Source organism: Cherax quadricarinatus, chromosome 2 (genome assembly GCF_038502225.1).
Source record: "Cherax quadricarinatus isolate ZL_2023a chromosome 2, ASM3850222v1, whole genome shotgun sequence".
In the NCBI taxonomy this organism is placed as follows: domain Eukaryota; kingdom Metazoa; phylum Arthropoda; class Malacostraca; order Decapoda; family Parastacidae; genus Cherax; species Cherax quadricarinatus.
In genome coordinates, this window is record NC_091293.1 from 60,539,078 (window position 1) to 60,551,654 (window position 12,577).

A 12,577-nucleotide genomic window follows, 5' to 3' on the forward strand; every position below is an offset into this window, starting at 1 on the left:
GAGAAGTAAATGCGAGGGTCTTGGCAAGAGGCGTGGAGTTAAAAGATAAAGAATCACACACAAAGTGGGAGTTGTCACAGCTGCTCTTTGCTGATGACACTGTGCTCTTGGGAGATTCTGAAGAGAAGTTGCAGAGATTGGTGGATGAATTTGGTAGGGTGTGCAAAAGAAGAAAATTAAAGGTGAATACAGGAAAGAGTAAGGTTATGAGGATAACAAAAAGATTAGGTGATGAAAGATTGAATATCAGATTGGAGGGAGAGAGTATGGAGGAGGTGAACGTATTCAGATATTTGGGAGTGGACGTGTCAGCGGATGGGTCTATGAAAGATGAGGTGAATCATAGAATTGATGAGGGAAAAAGAGTGAGTGGTGCACTTAGGAGTCTGTGGAGACAAAGAACTTTGTCCTTGGAGGCAAAGAGGGGAATGTATGAGAGTATAGTTTTACCATCGCTCTTATATGGGTGTGAAGCGTGGGTGATGAATGTTGCAGCGAGGAGAAGGCTGGAGGCAGTGGAGATGTCATGTCTGAGGGCAATGTGTGGTGTGAATATAATGCAGAGAATTCGTAGTTTGGAAGTTAGGAGGAGGTGCGGGATTACCAAAACTGTTGTCCAGAGGGCTGAGGAAGGGTTGTTGAGGTGGTTCGGACATGTAGAGAGAATGGAGCGAAACAGAATGACTTCAAGAGTGTATCAGTCTGTAGTGGAAGGAAGGCGGGGTAGGGGTCGGCCTAGGAAAGGTTGGAGGGAGGGGGTAAAGGAGGTTTTGTGTGGAAGGGGCTTGGACTTCCAGCAGGCATGCGTGAGCGTGTTTGATAGGAGTGAATGGAGACAAATGGTTTTTAATACTTGACGTGCTGTTGGAGTGTGAGCAAAGTAACATTTATGAAGGGATTCTGGGAAACCGGCAGGCCGGACTTGAGTCCTGGAGATGGGAAGTACAGTGCCTGCACTCTGAAGGAGGGGTGTTAATGTTGCAGTTTAAAAACTGTAGTGTAAAGCACCCTTCTGGCAAGACAGTGATGGAGTGAATGATGGTGAAAGTTTTTCTTTTTTGGGCCACCCTGCCTTGGTGGGAATCGGCCAGTGTGATAATAAAAAAAAAAAAATGTAAAAGAAAAAAATTAAAGGTGAATAGAGGAAAGAGTAAGGTTATGAGGATTACAAAAAGATTAGGTGATGAAAGATTGGATATCAGATTGGAGGGAAAGAGTATGGAGGAGGTGAATGTATTCAGATACAGTGGACCCCCGGCTTACAATATTATTTCATACCAGAAGTATGTTCAGGTGCCATTACTGAACGAATTTGTTCTCTTAAGGAATATTATGAATTAGATAAGTCCATTTCAGACCCCCAAACATACACGTACAAACGCACTTACATAAATACACTTACGTAATTGGTCGCATTGGGAGCTGATCGTAAAGCGGGGGTCCACTGTATTTGGGAGTGGATGTGTCAGCGGATGGGTCTATGAAAAATGTGGTGAATCATAGAATTGATGAGGGGAAAAGGGTGAGTGGTGCACTAAGGAGTCTGTGGAGACAAAGAACTTTGTCCTTGGAGGCAAAGAGGGGAATGTATGAGAGTATAGTTTTACCAACGCTCTTATATGGGTGTGAAGCATGGGTGATGAATGTTGCAGCGAGGAGAAGGCTGGAGGCAGTGAAGATGTCATGTCTGAGGGCAATGTGTGGTGTGAATATAATGCAGAGAATTTGTAGTTTGGAAGTTTGGAGGAGGTGCGGGATTACCAAAACTGTTGTCCAGAGGGCTGAGGAAGGGTTGTTGAGGTGGTTCGGACATGTAGAGAGAATGGAGTGAAACAAGAGTGACTTCAAGAGTGTATCAGTCTGTAGTGGAAGGAAGGCGGGGTAGGGGTCGGCCTAGGAAAGGTTGGAGGGAGGGGGTAAAGGAGGTTTTGTGTGCGAGGGGCTTGGACTTCCAGCAGGCATGCGTGAGCGTGTTTGATAGGAGTGAATGGAGACAAATGGTTTTTAATACTTGACATGCTGTTGGAGTGTGAGCAAAGTAACATTTATGAAGGGGTTCAGGGAAACCGGCAGGCCGGACTTGAGTCCTGGAGATGGGAAGTACAGTGCCTGCACTCTGAAGGAGGGGTGTTAATGTTGCAGTTTAAAAACTGTAGTGTAAAGCACCCTTCTGGCAAGACAGTGATGGAGTGAATGATGGTGAAAGTTTTTCTTTTTCGGGCCACCCTGCCTTGGTGGGAATCGGCCAGTGTGTTAATAAAAAAAAAATAATAAAACTTACACTTTTATATTTACACTTACCTTGGTGGAGATGTTAGTTTAATTAATTAGTTTGATGAAGGAGATGTTTGCAGAGGTTTAGGGTGGTGGAAGATAGCTGGGCAGTGTATGTTCAGCAGTCCTATACACATCCAACAACATTGCAGAGTTACTCTCATGTTGTTTTTCTATCACGTACTCACTTAACTTACTTGCTACACTGTTAATTCTACACTTTATTGCTGGCTGGCTCTATAGCCTTTATCGATACCTGCTGCTTTAATATCATACATATTGTAGAATCACTGAATCACTGCAGAAGGCATATTCTCCCCTCTCTCTTCCTCCTCTACTTTAGTACTTTGCTATGAGTTTTTTCTTAAATTCTATCATGTTTCTCACCTTCTTTACCAAAGGGCTGCACTAGTAGCTCTCTTTGGGCCCATGGTGGCTTATTTAGCAGTTGCAAGCACAAAAAACAATGAATTATTATGAAATGTGTTGTATGAACCCGTGGGGTGATGGTCACATGCTGGTAAACAATAGCACACTGAGTGTGAATAGTGCAGGAGACTGGCTTTGTGTGCGCGCTGACGGGCAGACATTTACCAGAAGGTCGCCGAATCACGAGTCCAATCACGAACTATGAAGCTAAATTTTGCCGAAAATCGCATTTCACGAAAGTTGTGGCCGCCGAATGGCGGGGGTCCACTGTATTATTATTATTATTATTATTATTATTATTATTATTATTATTATAAATAATTTGTAATTTTTATTCACACAAAAAATATAAGATTTATTGTTATTCCTTATTGCAATAATTGTATAAATAATGTCAACCCATTCACAACTGCATATTGGAATGGACAGTGACGTCATTTGTTTACTCTGAAACATAGCCAAGCAATGGACCATTTCCCCTACGTTGAGCTGAATTTCAAGGTACTTTTCATCGTGAAAGAAATGAAAATCACATCTATTTCTGTAATATATCTTCCATTCTATCAAATGAGACAAAAAAAAAAAACAAGAATGCAGCCATAAAAACTATACAAAAATATTGCTAAGGGGTGGCTAATTGCTGAGAATTGAACTCCATTATTTATGCTTAGATTTCCTTCATTTTTGGTGTATGTTAAGAAGCATCTTTCCATCATACATTGCCCAAGTTTTAACCCGTAAACGGTCCAAGCAGATCTACGTTCACATGTGTAGTGCTACAAAAGTAGATCTATGTGTTTTTTTTACATATTTTCAAATTTAACAAAAAAAAAGTAGATCAAAGTTTTTTACACATTTTCAAATGTAAAAAACAGAAAAAAGATCTCCTTTTTTTTACATACTTTCAAATGTTGAAAAAACATATATATATGTTTGGACCGTTTATGGGTTAATAAGATAGTCCAACAAACAAATGAGATATAGTTCCCGAGATCAAGAGGAAGAGCCCCTCACCAGTGTCAAGGAACCTGCCTTGAGGTCTGCTCACTTGTGGAAATTTTGCTCACGTGTGGAAGCAAAAAATCAACCCATCGACTGCTCGTATTTGGAAAAATTCACACGTGGACACGCTCGAAAGTAGAGGTTGCACTCTATATATAAAATATGAAATAACTTTTAAAAACACCTGAAATTTTTAAGTTTCCAGACATAATGGAGAGATGTGGTGCTTACAGAGATTTTGGAGAATGTAAACAAACCGGGTGGAGCGCCATGACTGTATTAGAAAGTCAGGTGGGGGGGGAGCCGTATAGCAAGTTTTGGTCATAATTTGAAATGTCCGTATTAGCGGAACACCGTAATGCGAAATGCCGTAAAGCGGGACCCTACTGTATATGCTTCATATCTGTTGTATCTGCGTGCCTCTGCAAAAACAGTGATTATGTATGAGTGAGGTGAAAGTGTTGAATGATGATGAAAGTATTTTCGTTTTGGGGATTTTCTTTCTTTTTGGGTCACCCTGCCTAGGTGGGAGATGGCTGACTTATTGAAAAAAATGTAAAAACAACAAAATTTTTAAGCGAATATAGAAAAGAGTAAGGTGATAAGGATAACAAAAGGATTAGGTGACGAAAGGTTGGATATCGGATTGGAGGGAGAGAGTATGGAGAAGGTGAATGTATTCAGATAGTGGACCCCCGCATACCGTACGCATCACATAACGTTCAATCCGCATACCGCTCGCTTTTATCGCAAAAATTTTGCCTCGCATACCGCTCAAAAACCTGCTCACCGCTCTTCGTCCGAGACGCGTCCAATGTGCGCCCTTAGCCAGCCTCACATGTACTGCCGGTGGCATTGTTTACCAGCCAGCCTCCGCGGTAACATCCAAGCATACAATTGGAACATTTCGTATTATTACAGTGTTTTTGGTGATTTTTATCTGCAAAATAAGTGACCATGGGCCCCAAGAAAGCTTCTAGTGCCAACCCTACAGCAATAAGGGTGAGAATTACTATAGAGATGAAGAAAAAGATCATTGATAAGTATGAAAGTGGAGTGCGTGTCTCCGAGCTGGCCAGATTGTATAATAAACCCCAATCAACCATCGCTACTATTGGTGGTACAGCTGCTGCTGCTGCTGTACCACCGTCAGCTGCTGCTGCACCGTCTGCTGCTGCTGCTGTAGTACCATCTGCTGCTGCTGTAGCATCGTCTGCTGCTGCTGTAGCATCGTCTGCTGCTGCTGTAGCACTGTCAGCTGCTGCTGCTGTTGTACCACCGTCAGCTGCTGCTGCTGCTGCTGCTGTAGTACTGTCTGCTGCTGCTGTAGCATCGTCTGCTGCTGCTGTAGCATCATCTGCTGCTGCTGTAGCACTGTCAGCTGCTGCTGCTGTTGTACCACCGTCAGCTGCTGCTGCTGCTGTAGTACCGTCTGCTGCTGCTGTAGCATCTTCTGCTGCTGCTGTAGCACTGTCAGCTGCTGCTGCTGCTGCTGTAGCACCGTTGTTGGTGTGGCTTATTGAGAATACCAAGAAACAATTAACCCCAGAGGATTTGCCACCCAGGATAACCCAAAAAAGTCAGTGTCATCGAAGACTGTCTAACTTACTTCCATTGGGGTCCTTAATCTTGTCTCCCAGGATGCAACCCACACCAGTCGACTAACACCCAGGTGAACAGGGAAAAATGCCTGGAACTAGTGCTCATATTGATGAATTTAAAGCCAGCAAAGGTTGGTTTGAGAGATTTAAGAATCGTAGTGGCATACACAGTGTGATAAGGCCTGTTCTGGAAGAAAATGCCAAACAGGACCTACAGTACTCAGGAGGAAAAGGCACTCCCAAGACACAGTGTCTCATCAGTCATTGCTGCATCTTCAATAAAGGTAAGTGTCATTTATTCTTCATTTAGTAGAGTAGTACATGCACAATATATATTGTGCATGTACTACTCTACTATTGTGCATGCATCCTTCTCTTTGTGTGTAGGAAAATGTATATTTCATGTGGTAAAAATTTTTTTTCATACTTTTGGGTGTCTTGCACGGATTAATTTGATTTCCATTATTTCTTATGGGGAAAATTCATTCGCATACCGATCATTTCGCATAACAATGAGCCCTCTTGCACGGATTAAAGTCGCTATGCGGGGATCCACTGTATTTAGGAGTGGACGTGTCAGCGGATGGGTCTGTAAAGGATGAGGTGAATCATAGAATTGATGAGGGGAAAAGGGTGAGTGGTGAACTTAGGAGTATGTGGAGATAAAGAACTTTGTCCATGGAAGCGAAGAGGAGAATGTATGAGAGTATAGTTATTTTTTTTTTTTTTTCAACAAGTCGGCCGTCTCCCAACGAGGCAGGGTTATACCAACACTTATATGGGTTTGAAGCATGGGTGGTGAATGTTGCAATGAGGAGAAGGCTGGAGGCAGTGAAGATGTTATGTCTGAGGGCGGCGTGTGGTGTGAATATAATGCAGAGAATTCGTAGTTTGGAAATTTGGGTTAGGTGCTGGATTACTAAAACTATTATCCAGAGGGCTGAGGAGGGGTTGCTGAGGTGGTTCGGACATGTAAAGATAATGGAACGAAACAGAATGACTTCGAGAGTGTATAAATCTGTAGTGGAGGGAAGACGGGGTAGGGGTAGGAAAGGTTGGAGGGAGAGGAGTAAAGGAGGTTTTGTGTGTGAGGGGCTTGGATTTCCAGCAAGCATGCATAAGCGTATTTGATAGGAGTGAATGGAATCAAATTTTTTTTTTTTTTTTTTCCAACAAGTCGGCCGTCTCCCACCGAGGCAGGGTGACCCAAAAAAAAGAAAGAAAATCCCCAAAAAGAAAATACTTTCATCATCATTCAACACTTTCACCACACTCGCACATTATCACTGTTTTTGCAGAGGTGCTCAGAATACAAAAGTTTAGAAGCATACACATATAAAGATACACAACATATCCCTCCAAACTGCCAATATCCCAAACCCCTCCTTTAAAGTGCAGGCATTGTACTTCCCATTTCCAGGACTCAAGTCCGACTATATGAAAATAACCGGTTTCCCTGAATCCCTTCACTAAATATTACCCTGCTCACACTCCAACAGTTCGTCAGGTCCCAAGTACCATTCGTCTCCATTCACTCCTGTCTAACACGCTCACGCACGCTTGCTGGAAGTCCAAGCCCCTTGCCCACAAAACCTCCTTTACCCCCTCTCTCCAACCCTTTCGAGGACGACCCCTACCCCGCCTTCCTTCCCCTATAGATTTATATGCTTTCCATGTCATTCTACTTTGATCCATTCTCTCTAAATGACCAAACCACCTCAACAACCCCTCTTCTGCCCTCTGACTAATACTTTTATTAACTCCACACCTTTTCCTAATTTCCACACTCCGAATTTTCTGCATAATATTTACATCACACATTGCCCTTAAACAGGACATCTCCACTGCCTCCAACCGTCTCCTCGCTGCTGCATTTACCACCCAAGCTTCATACCCATATAAGAGTGTTGGTAATACTATACTTTCATACATTCCCTTCTTTGCCTCCATAGATAATGTTTTTTGACTCCACATATACCTCAACGCACCACTCACCTTTTTTTCCTCATCAATTCTATGATTAACCTCATCCTTCATAAATCCATCCCGCCGACACGTCAACTCCCAAGTATCTGAAAACATTCACTTCTTCCATACTCCTCCTCCCCAATTTGATATCCAATTTTTCTTTATCTAAATCATTTGACACCCTCATCACCTTACTCTTTTCTATGTTCACTTTCAACTTCCTACCTTTACACACATTCCCAAACTCATCCACTAACCTTTGCAATTTTTCTTTAAAATCTTCCATAAGCACAGTATCATCAGCAAAAAGTAACTGTGTCAATTCCCATTTTGAATTTGATTCCCCAAAATTTAATCCCACCCCTCTCCCGAACACCCTAGCATTTACTTTCTTTACAACCCCATCTATAAATATATTAAACAACCATGGTGACATTACACATCCCTGTCTAAGACCTACTTTTACCGGGAAGTAGTCTCCCTCTCTTCTACACACCCTAACCTGAGCCTCACTATTCTCATAAAAACTCTTTACAGCATTTAATAACTTACCACCTATTCCATATACTTGCAACATCTGCCACATTGCTCCCCTATCCACTCTATCATATGCTTTTTCTAAATCCATAAATGCAATAAAAACTTCCCTACCTTTATCTAAATACTGTTCACATATATGCTTCAATGTAAACACTTGATCTACACATCCCCTACCCACTCTGAAACCTCCTTGCTCATCCGCAATCCTACATTCTGTCTTACCTCTAATTCTTTCAGTTATAACCCTACCGTATACTTTTCCTGGTATACTCTGTAAACTTATTCCTCTATAATTTTTACAGTCTCTTTTGTCCCCTTTCCCTTTATATAAAGAGACTGTTCATGCTCTCTGCCAATCCCAATGGTTTTTAATAATTGACATGCTGTTGGAGTGTGAGCAAATTAACATTTATGAAGGGATTCAGTTAAACCAGCAGGCTGAACTTAAGTCCTGGAGATGGGAAGTACAGTGTCTATACCCTGAAGGAGGGGTGTTACTGTTGCAGTTTTGTAACTGTTGTGTTTTTCTTTTTCAGGCCACCCTGCCTGGGTGGGAATCGGCCAATATTATTTTTATTTATTATCACACCGGCCGATTCCCACCAAGGCAGGGTGGCCCGAAAAAGAAAAACTTTCACCATCATTCACTCCATCACTGTCTTGCCAGAAGGGTGCTTTACACTACAGTTTTTAAACTGCAACATTAACACCCCTCCTTCAGAGTGCAGGCACTGTACTTCCCATCTCCAGGACTCAAGTCCGGCCTGCCGGTTTCCCTGAATCCCTTCATAAATGTTACTTTGCTCACACTCCAACAGCACGTCAAGTATTAAAAACCATTTGTCTCCATTCACTCCTATCAAACACGCTCACGCATGCCTGCTGGAAGTCCAAGCCCCTCGCACACAAAACCTCCTTTACCCCCTCCCTCCAACCCTTCCTAGGCCGACCCCTACCCCGCCTTCCTTCCACTACAGACTGATACACTCTTGAAGTCATTCTGTTTCGCTCCATTCTCTCTACATGTCCGAACCACCTCAACAACCCTTCCTCAGCCCTCTGGACAACAGTTTTGGTAATCCCGCACCTCCTCCTAACTTCCAAACTACGAATTCTCTGCATTATATTCACACCACACATTGCCCTCAGACATGACATCTCCACTGCCTCCAGCCTTCTCCTCGCTGCAACATTCATCACCCACGCTTCACACCCATATAAGAGCGTTGGTAAAACTATACTCTCATACATTCCCCTCTTTGCCTCCAAGGACAAAGTTCTTTGTCTCCACAGACTCCTAAGTGCACCACTCACTCTTTTTCCCTCATCAATTCTATGATTCACCTCATCTTTCATAGACCCATCCGCTGACACGTCCACTCCCAAATATCTGAATACGTTCACCTCCTCCATACTCTCTCCCTCCAATCTGGCCAATGTGTTAATAAAAAAAAAATTATTATTATTACCATTACCATACCTTGTTTACTGAGTTTAATAATTTTTAACAAGTACCGTTAGATGCCATCGTAAACGAGAGAGACGCGGAGAACATAAACTCACCAGTTAACCACTTTAAAGTGAACTTATTTTATAATTGTTCCATTCTTTCCTCGTCTTTCTCTTTCAAGTGCTGTTTCCACAACCAAGGTTCTCATATAGCATACGGTACCAGCTGGTCGGAGAGACCTGGTCATAAGTCGAGTGGTCGTTAAACAGGTCGTTAAGTGAGGAGTGCCTGTAATGACTTTTTTTTTTTTTACTGTAGAAGTTCTGTGAAACCTTCATACTAAATTGGTTTTTATATTATGTGTAATGAAATGTACTGTATTTATTGAAACACTTTATGAAAAATTTGAATAAAATTTGTTCTCAAAGTTAACTTTATATTATGTGAATTTTTTAATACCATACTGGTAACAGTAATTAATAATAAGTACCAAAATAACAAAAATCTCAAAATCAGGATTTGTCTAATGCACTGCTGTTTCTTGCATGAAGGAAAAATGTTGTTGCTCACAAATGGCACAAGTGCAGGGTATTTAATAAGGAAATGGGTATCATTGAGATTTGTTTGGCATGTAATCAACATAAAATTAGTTCAGCATTTTTTCTTTGAACATCCTTAAGGATGCTTTCTTGTGTGTTATGTGAGTCATATGAGCTTTTGATTTTTTTATGAATACTGAAGAATAAAAGTACAGTAAATTATTTTCATGTTTCAGGAAAGAAGCTAATGTCTTGGAGCTGAAGAAGCGGTACAGCAATCTTTATGTGCCATCCGATGTTTTTTTAGCCCGCCCGTTGTGGTCAGACACATTCCCTGCTCACCTACCGTTCCAGTTTCCTCGGCCAGTCTCTTTTCACATTATGAATAAAGAAGTTGAGCCAGTTCTTGAGAATGATGCTGTGTATGATGCTCCAGATGCAAATCATAGTTATGCTGCTAAGGTAGACTCTGCTTGTTGTTTTAAATGAATGGATGGTGTGGTGGAAAGATTAGTCATAGGGTAATGCTTCATGGGTAGTTAAAGAAAAAGTTTAGAAAATTTGGAGAACAGTAACAGGTGTATCATATATCTTTCAATTTCTTGCATATTTGCTGTATTTTCCTGTTGTGGAAAAGTCATTGGCACAGGTTTTTGTTATAGGCCAATCCATTGAGTAGTGCTGGCCCTGTGGTGAAGCCACAGCAAAATTGTGTTGTTTCATGTAAAAGTGAGGGCGGGTCTATGACAGGCTGTTGTAATCAGCGACTGCTGGCGTACTAGTTCTGGACTCGGTATTCAGAGTTGATTATTTATGTGAACTTTGTTTCTCTACCTGTGTAGAAACAATGCTCACTAACCTGGATAATTTTTTTTTATTTTTGGTTTCCATATTTTTTTCTTTTCAACACACCAGCCATCTACTGAGGTAGTGATCTGAAAGAAAGTAAACCCATTCACATTAATTCATGTAATTGTTGCCATGCCAAAAGTATGCTGACATCTGAGTTTGGATGAACCTCTGAACTACAACATCGTCATCCCACCTTTGGAGTGCAGGCAATGTACTTCCCACCTCTAGGACTCTTATGTCTAGTTAACTACCATATTTTGCGGCTTATAAGATGCGGCTTATAGGACTTGTTTTAGTTTCAGTGGCTTGGCATCAGATGTAACTGGGAGAGCTACAGCCCACCCCACACCCAGATTTACAGCTCCCGTCACTGACCTTCAGTTTATAGGACGCAAGGTGGTTTTTGGAGACATTCTATGGGAAAAAACATGCATTTAATAGGCCACATGATATGGTACAGTGGAACCTCTACTTGCGAGCTTATTCCTTTCTTTGACCTTGCTTGCAACTGGATTTGCTCATTTGCAGAGTCAGTTTTCCTCATTTAAATTAATTGAAATGCAATTAATCCATTCCAGTGGAATTCTGTACTTCAATAATTTCCCTAATGTCATCTACACGGCTTACTTATCTATCACAGTTCATCTAATATGACATAATAAACAATATATATAACATAGAAACCTGATATATACTCTAAAATGAATAAAATATTTCATTCATGTAGTGGTATCGTCGACGGATGAGTGTGTCTGGAGACCGGACAAAATACAAATACCATCCGGCTTATGACTGAGCTTGGTACCGACCAGCTAGTCGTAAGTCAAAATGGATGTAAGTCGAAGCTTTGAAAATTGCCGACATGCAGGGTAGGGAATAATGTCAAACCTTTGCTATATAAACTACCTACATAGTACTGTGATGTATGTACAATCATTATTTCATTCTTTTTACCATAATGTACTATTGATATATTTTAATCATTTATGTACTGTATATTGTGTATACATGGTAGTGGACTGGATTGTAAATTTTACAGCTCATACACTACCATATGTTACTGTTATCTTTAAGTATTGTCGACACAGTGGAATGGGAGAACACCACTGGTAGTGTCATCCTGCCAGAATGTCCTATAACCTATGCCCTAAGTAAAGAGAAACGACTCTAGAACATGTGTAATGTATATTCGGCTGGCTGGCTGGCTAGCAGGTCGGCCGGCTGGGTGGGTGGGTGAGGGGGTGGTTGGTTGGTTGGCTGCCTGGCTTACTGAATTTGGCTGTCTCCATCTGTATCTGTCTCTCTCACAGGTACACACAAGTAAAGTTATCATACATAGTATAAATTACCTAGGATAACCCCAAAAATCCAGACAGAGTGCTGTACAGTGGATCTGTGCTCCAGTTCCCTAAATTAATAATTTTTTTTTTCAACAAGTCGGCCGTCTCCCACCGAGGCAGGGTGACCCAAAAAGAAAGAAAATCCCCAAAAAGAAAATACTTTCATCATCATTCAACACTTTCCCCTCTCACACACATAATCACTGTTTTTGCAGAGGTGCTCACAACACAACAATTTAGAAGCATATACATATAAAGATACACAACATATCCCTCCAAACCGCAAATATCCCGAACCCCTCCTTTAGAGTGCAGGCATTGTACTTCTCATATCCAGGACTCAAGTCCGGCTATACAAAAATAACTGGTTTCCCTGAATCCCTTCACTAAATATTACCCTGCTCACACTCCAACAGATCGTCAGGTCCCAAATACCATTCGTCTCCATTCACTCCTGTCGAACACGCTCATGCACGCCTGCTGGAAGTCCAAGCCCCTCTCCCACAAAACTTCCCTTACCCCTTCCTTCCAACCTTTTCGAGGACTACCCCTACCCCGCCTTCCTTCCCCTACAGATTAATA

At 41.6% G+C, this 12,577-nt stretch overlaps 1 protein-coding gene across 2 annotated transcripts in view; it reads left to right on the plus strand.

Annotated features, from left to right (window-relative positions):
* LOC128701449 (cell division cycle and apoptosis regulator protein 1) overlaps positions 1 to 12,577 on the plus strand; it is a 431,134-nt gene that overhangs the window by 71,995 nt on the left and 346,562 nt on the right. For both annotated transcript variants that reach the window (XM_070088578.1, XM_070088584.1), the window contains exon 6: positions 10,040 to 10,265. In XM_070088578.1, coding sequence (XP_069944679.1) covers positions 10,040 to 10,265 — 226 coding nt within the window. The remainder of the gene's footprint in view (positions 1 to 10,039; positions 10,266 to 12,577) is intronic.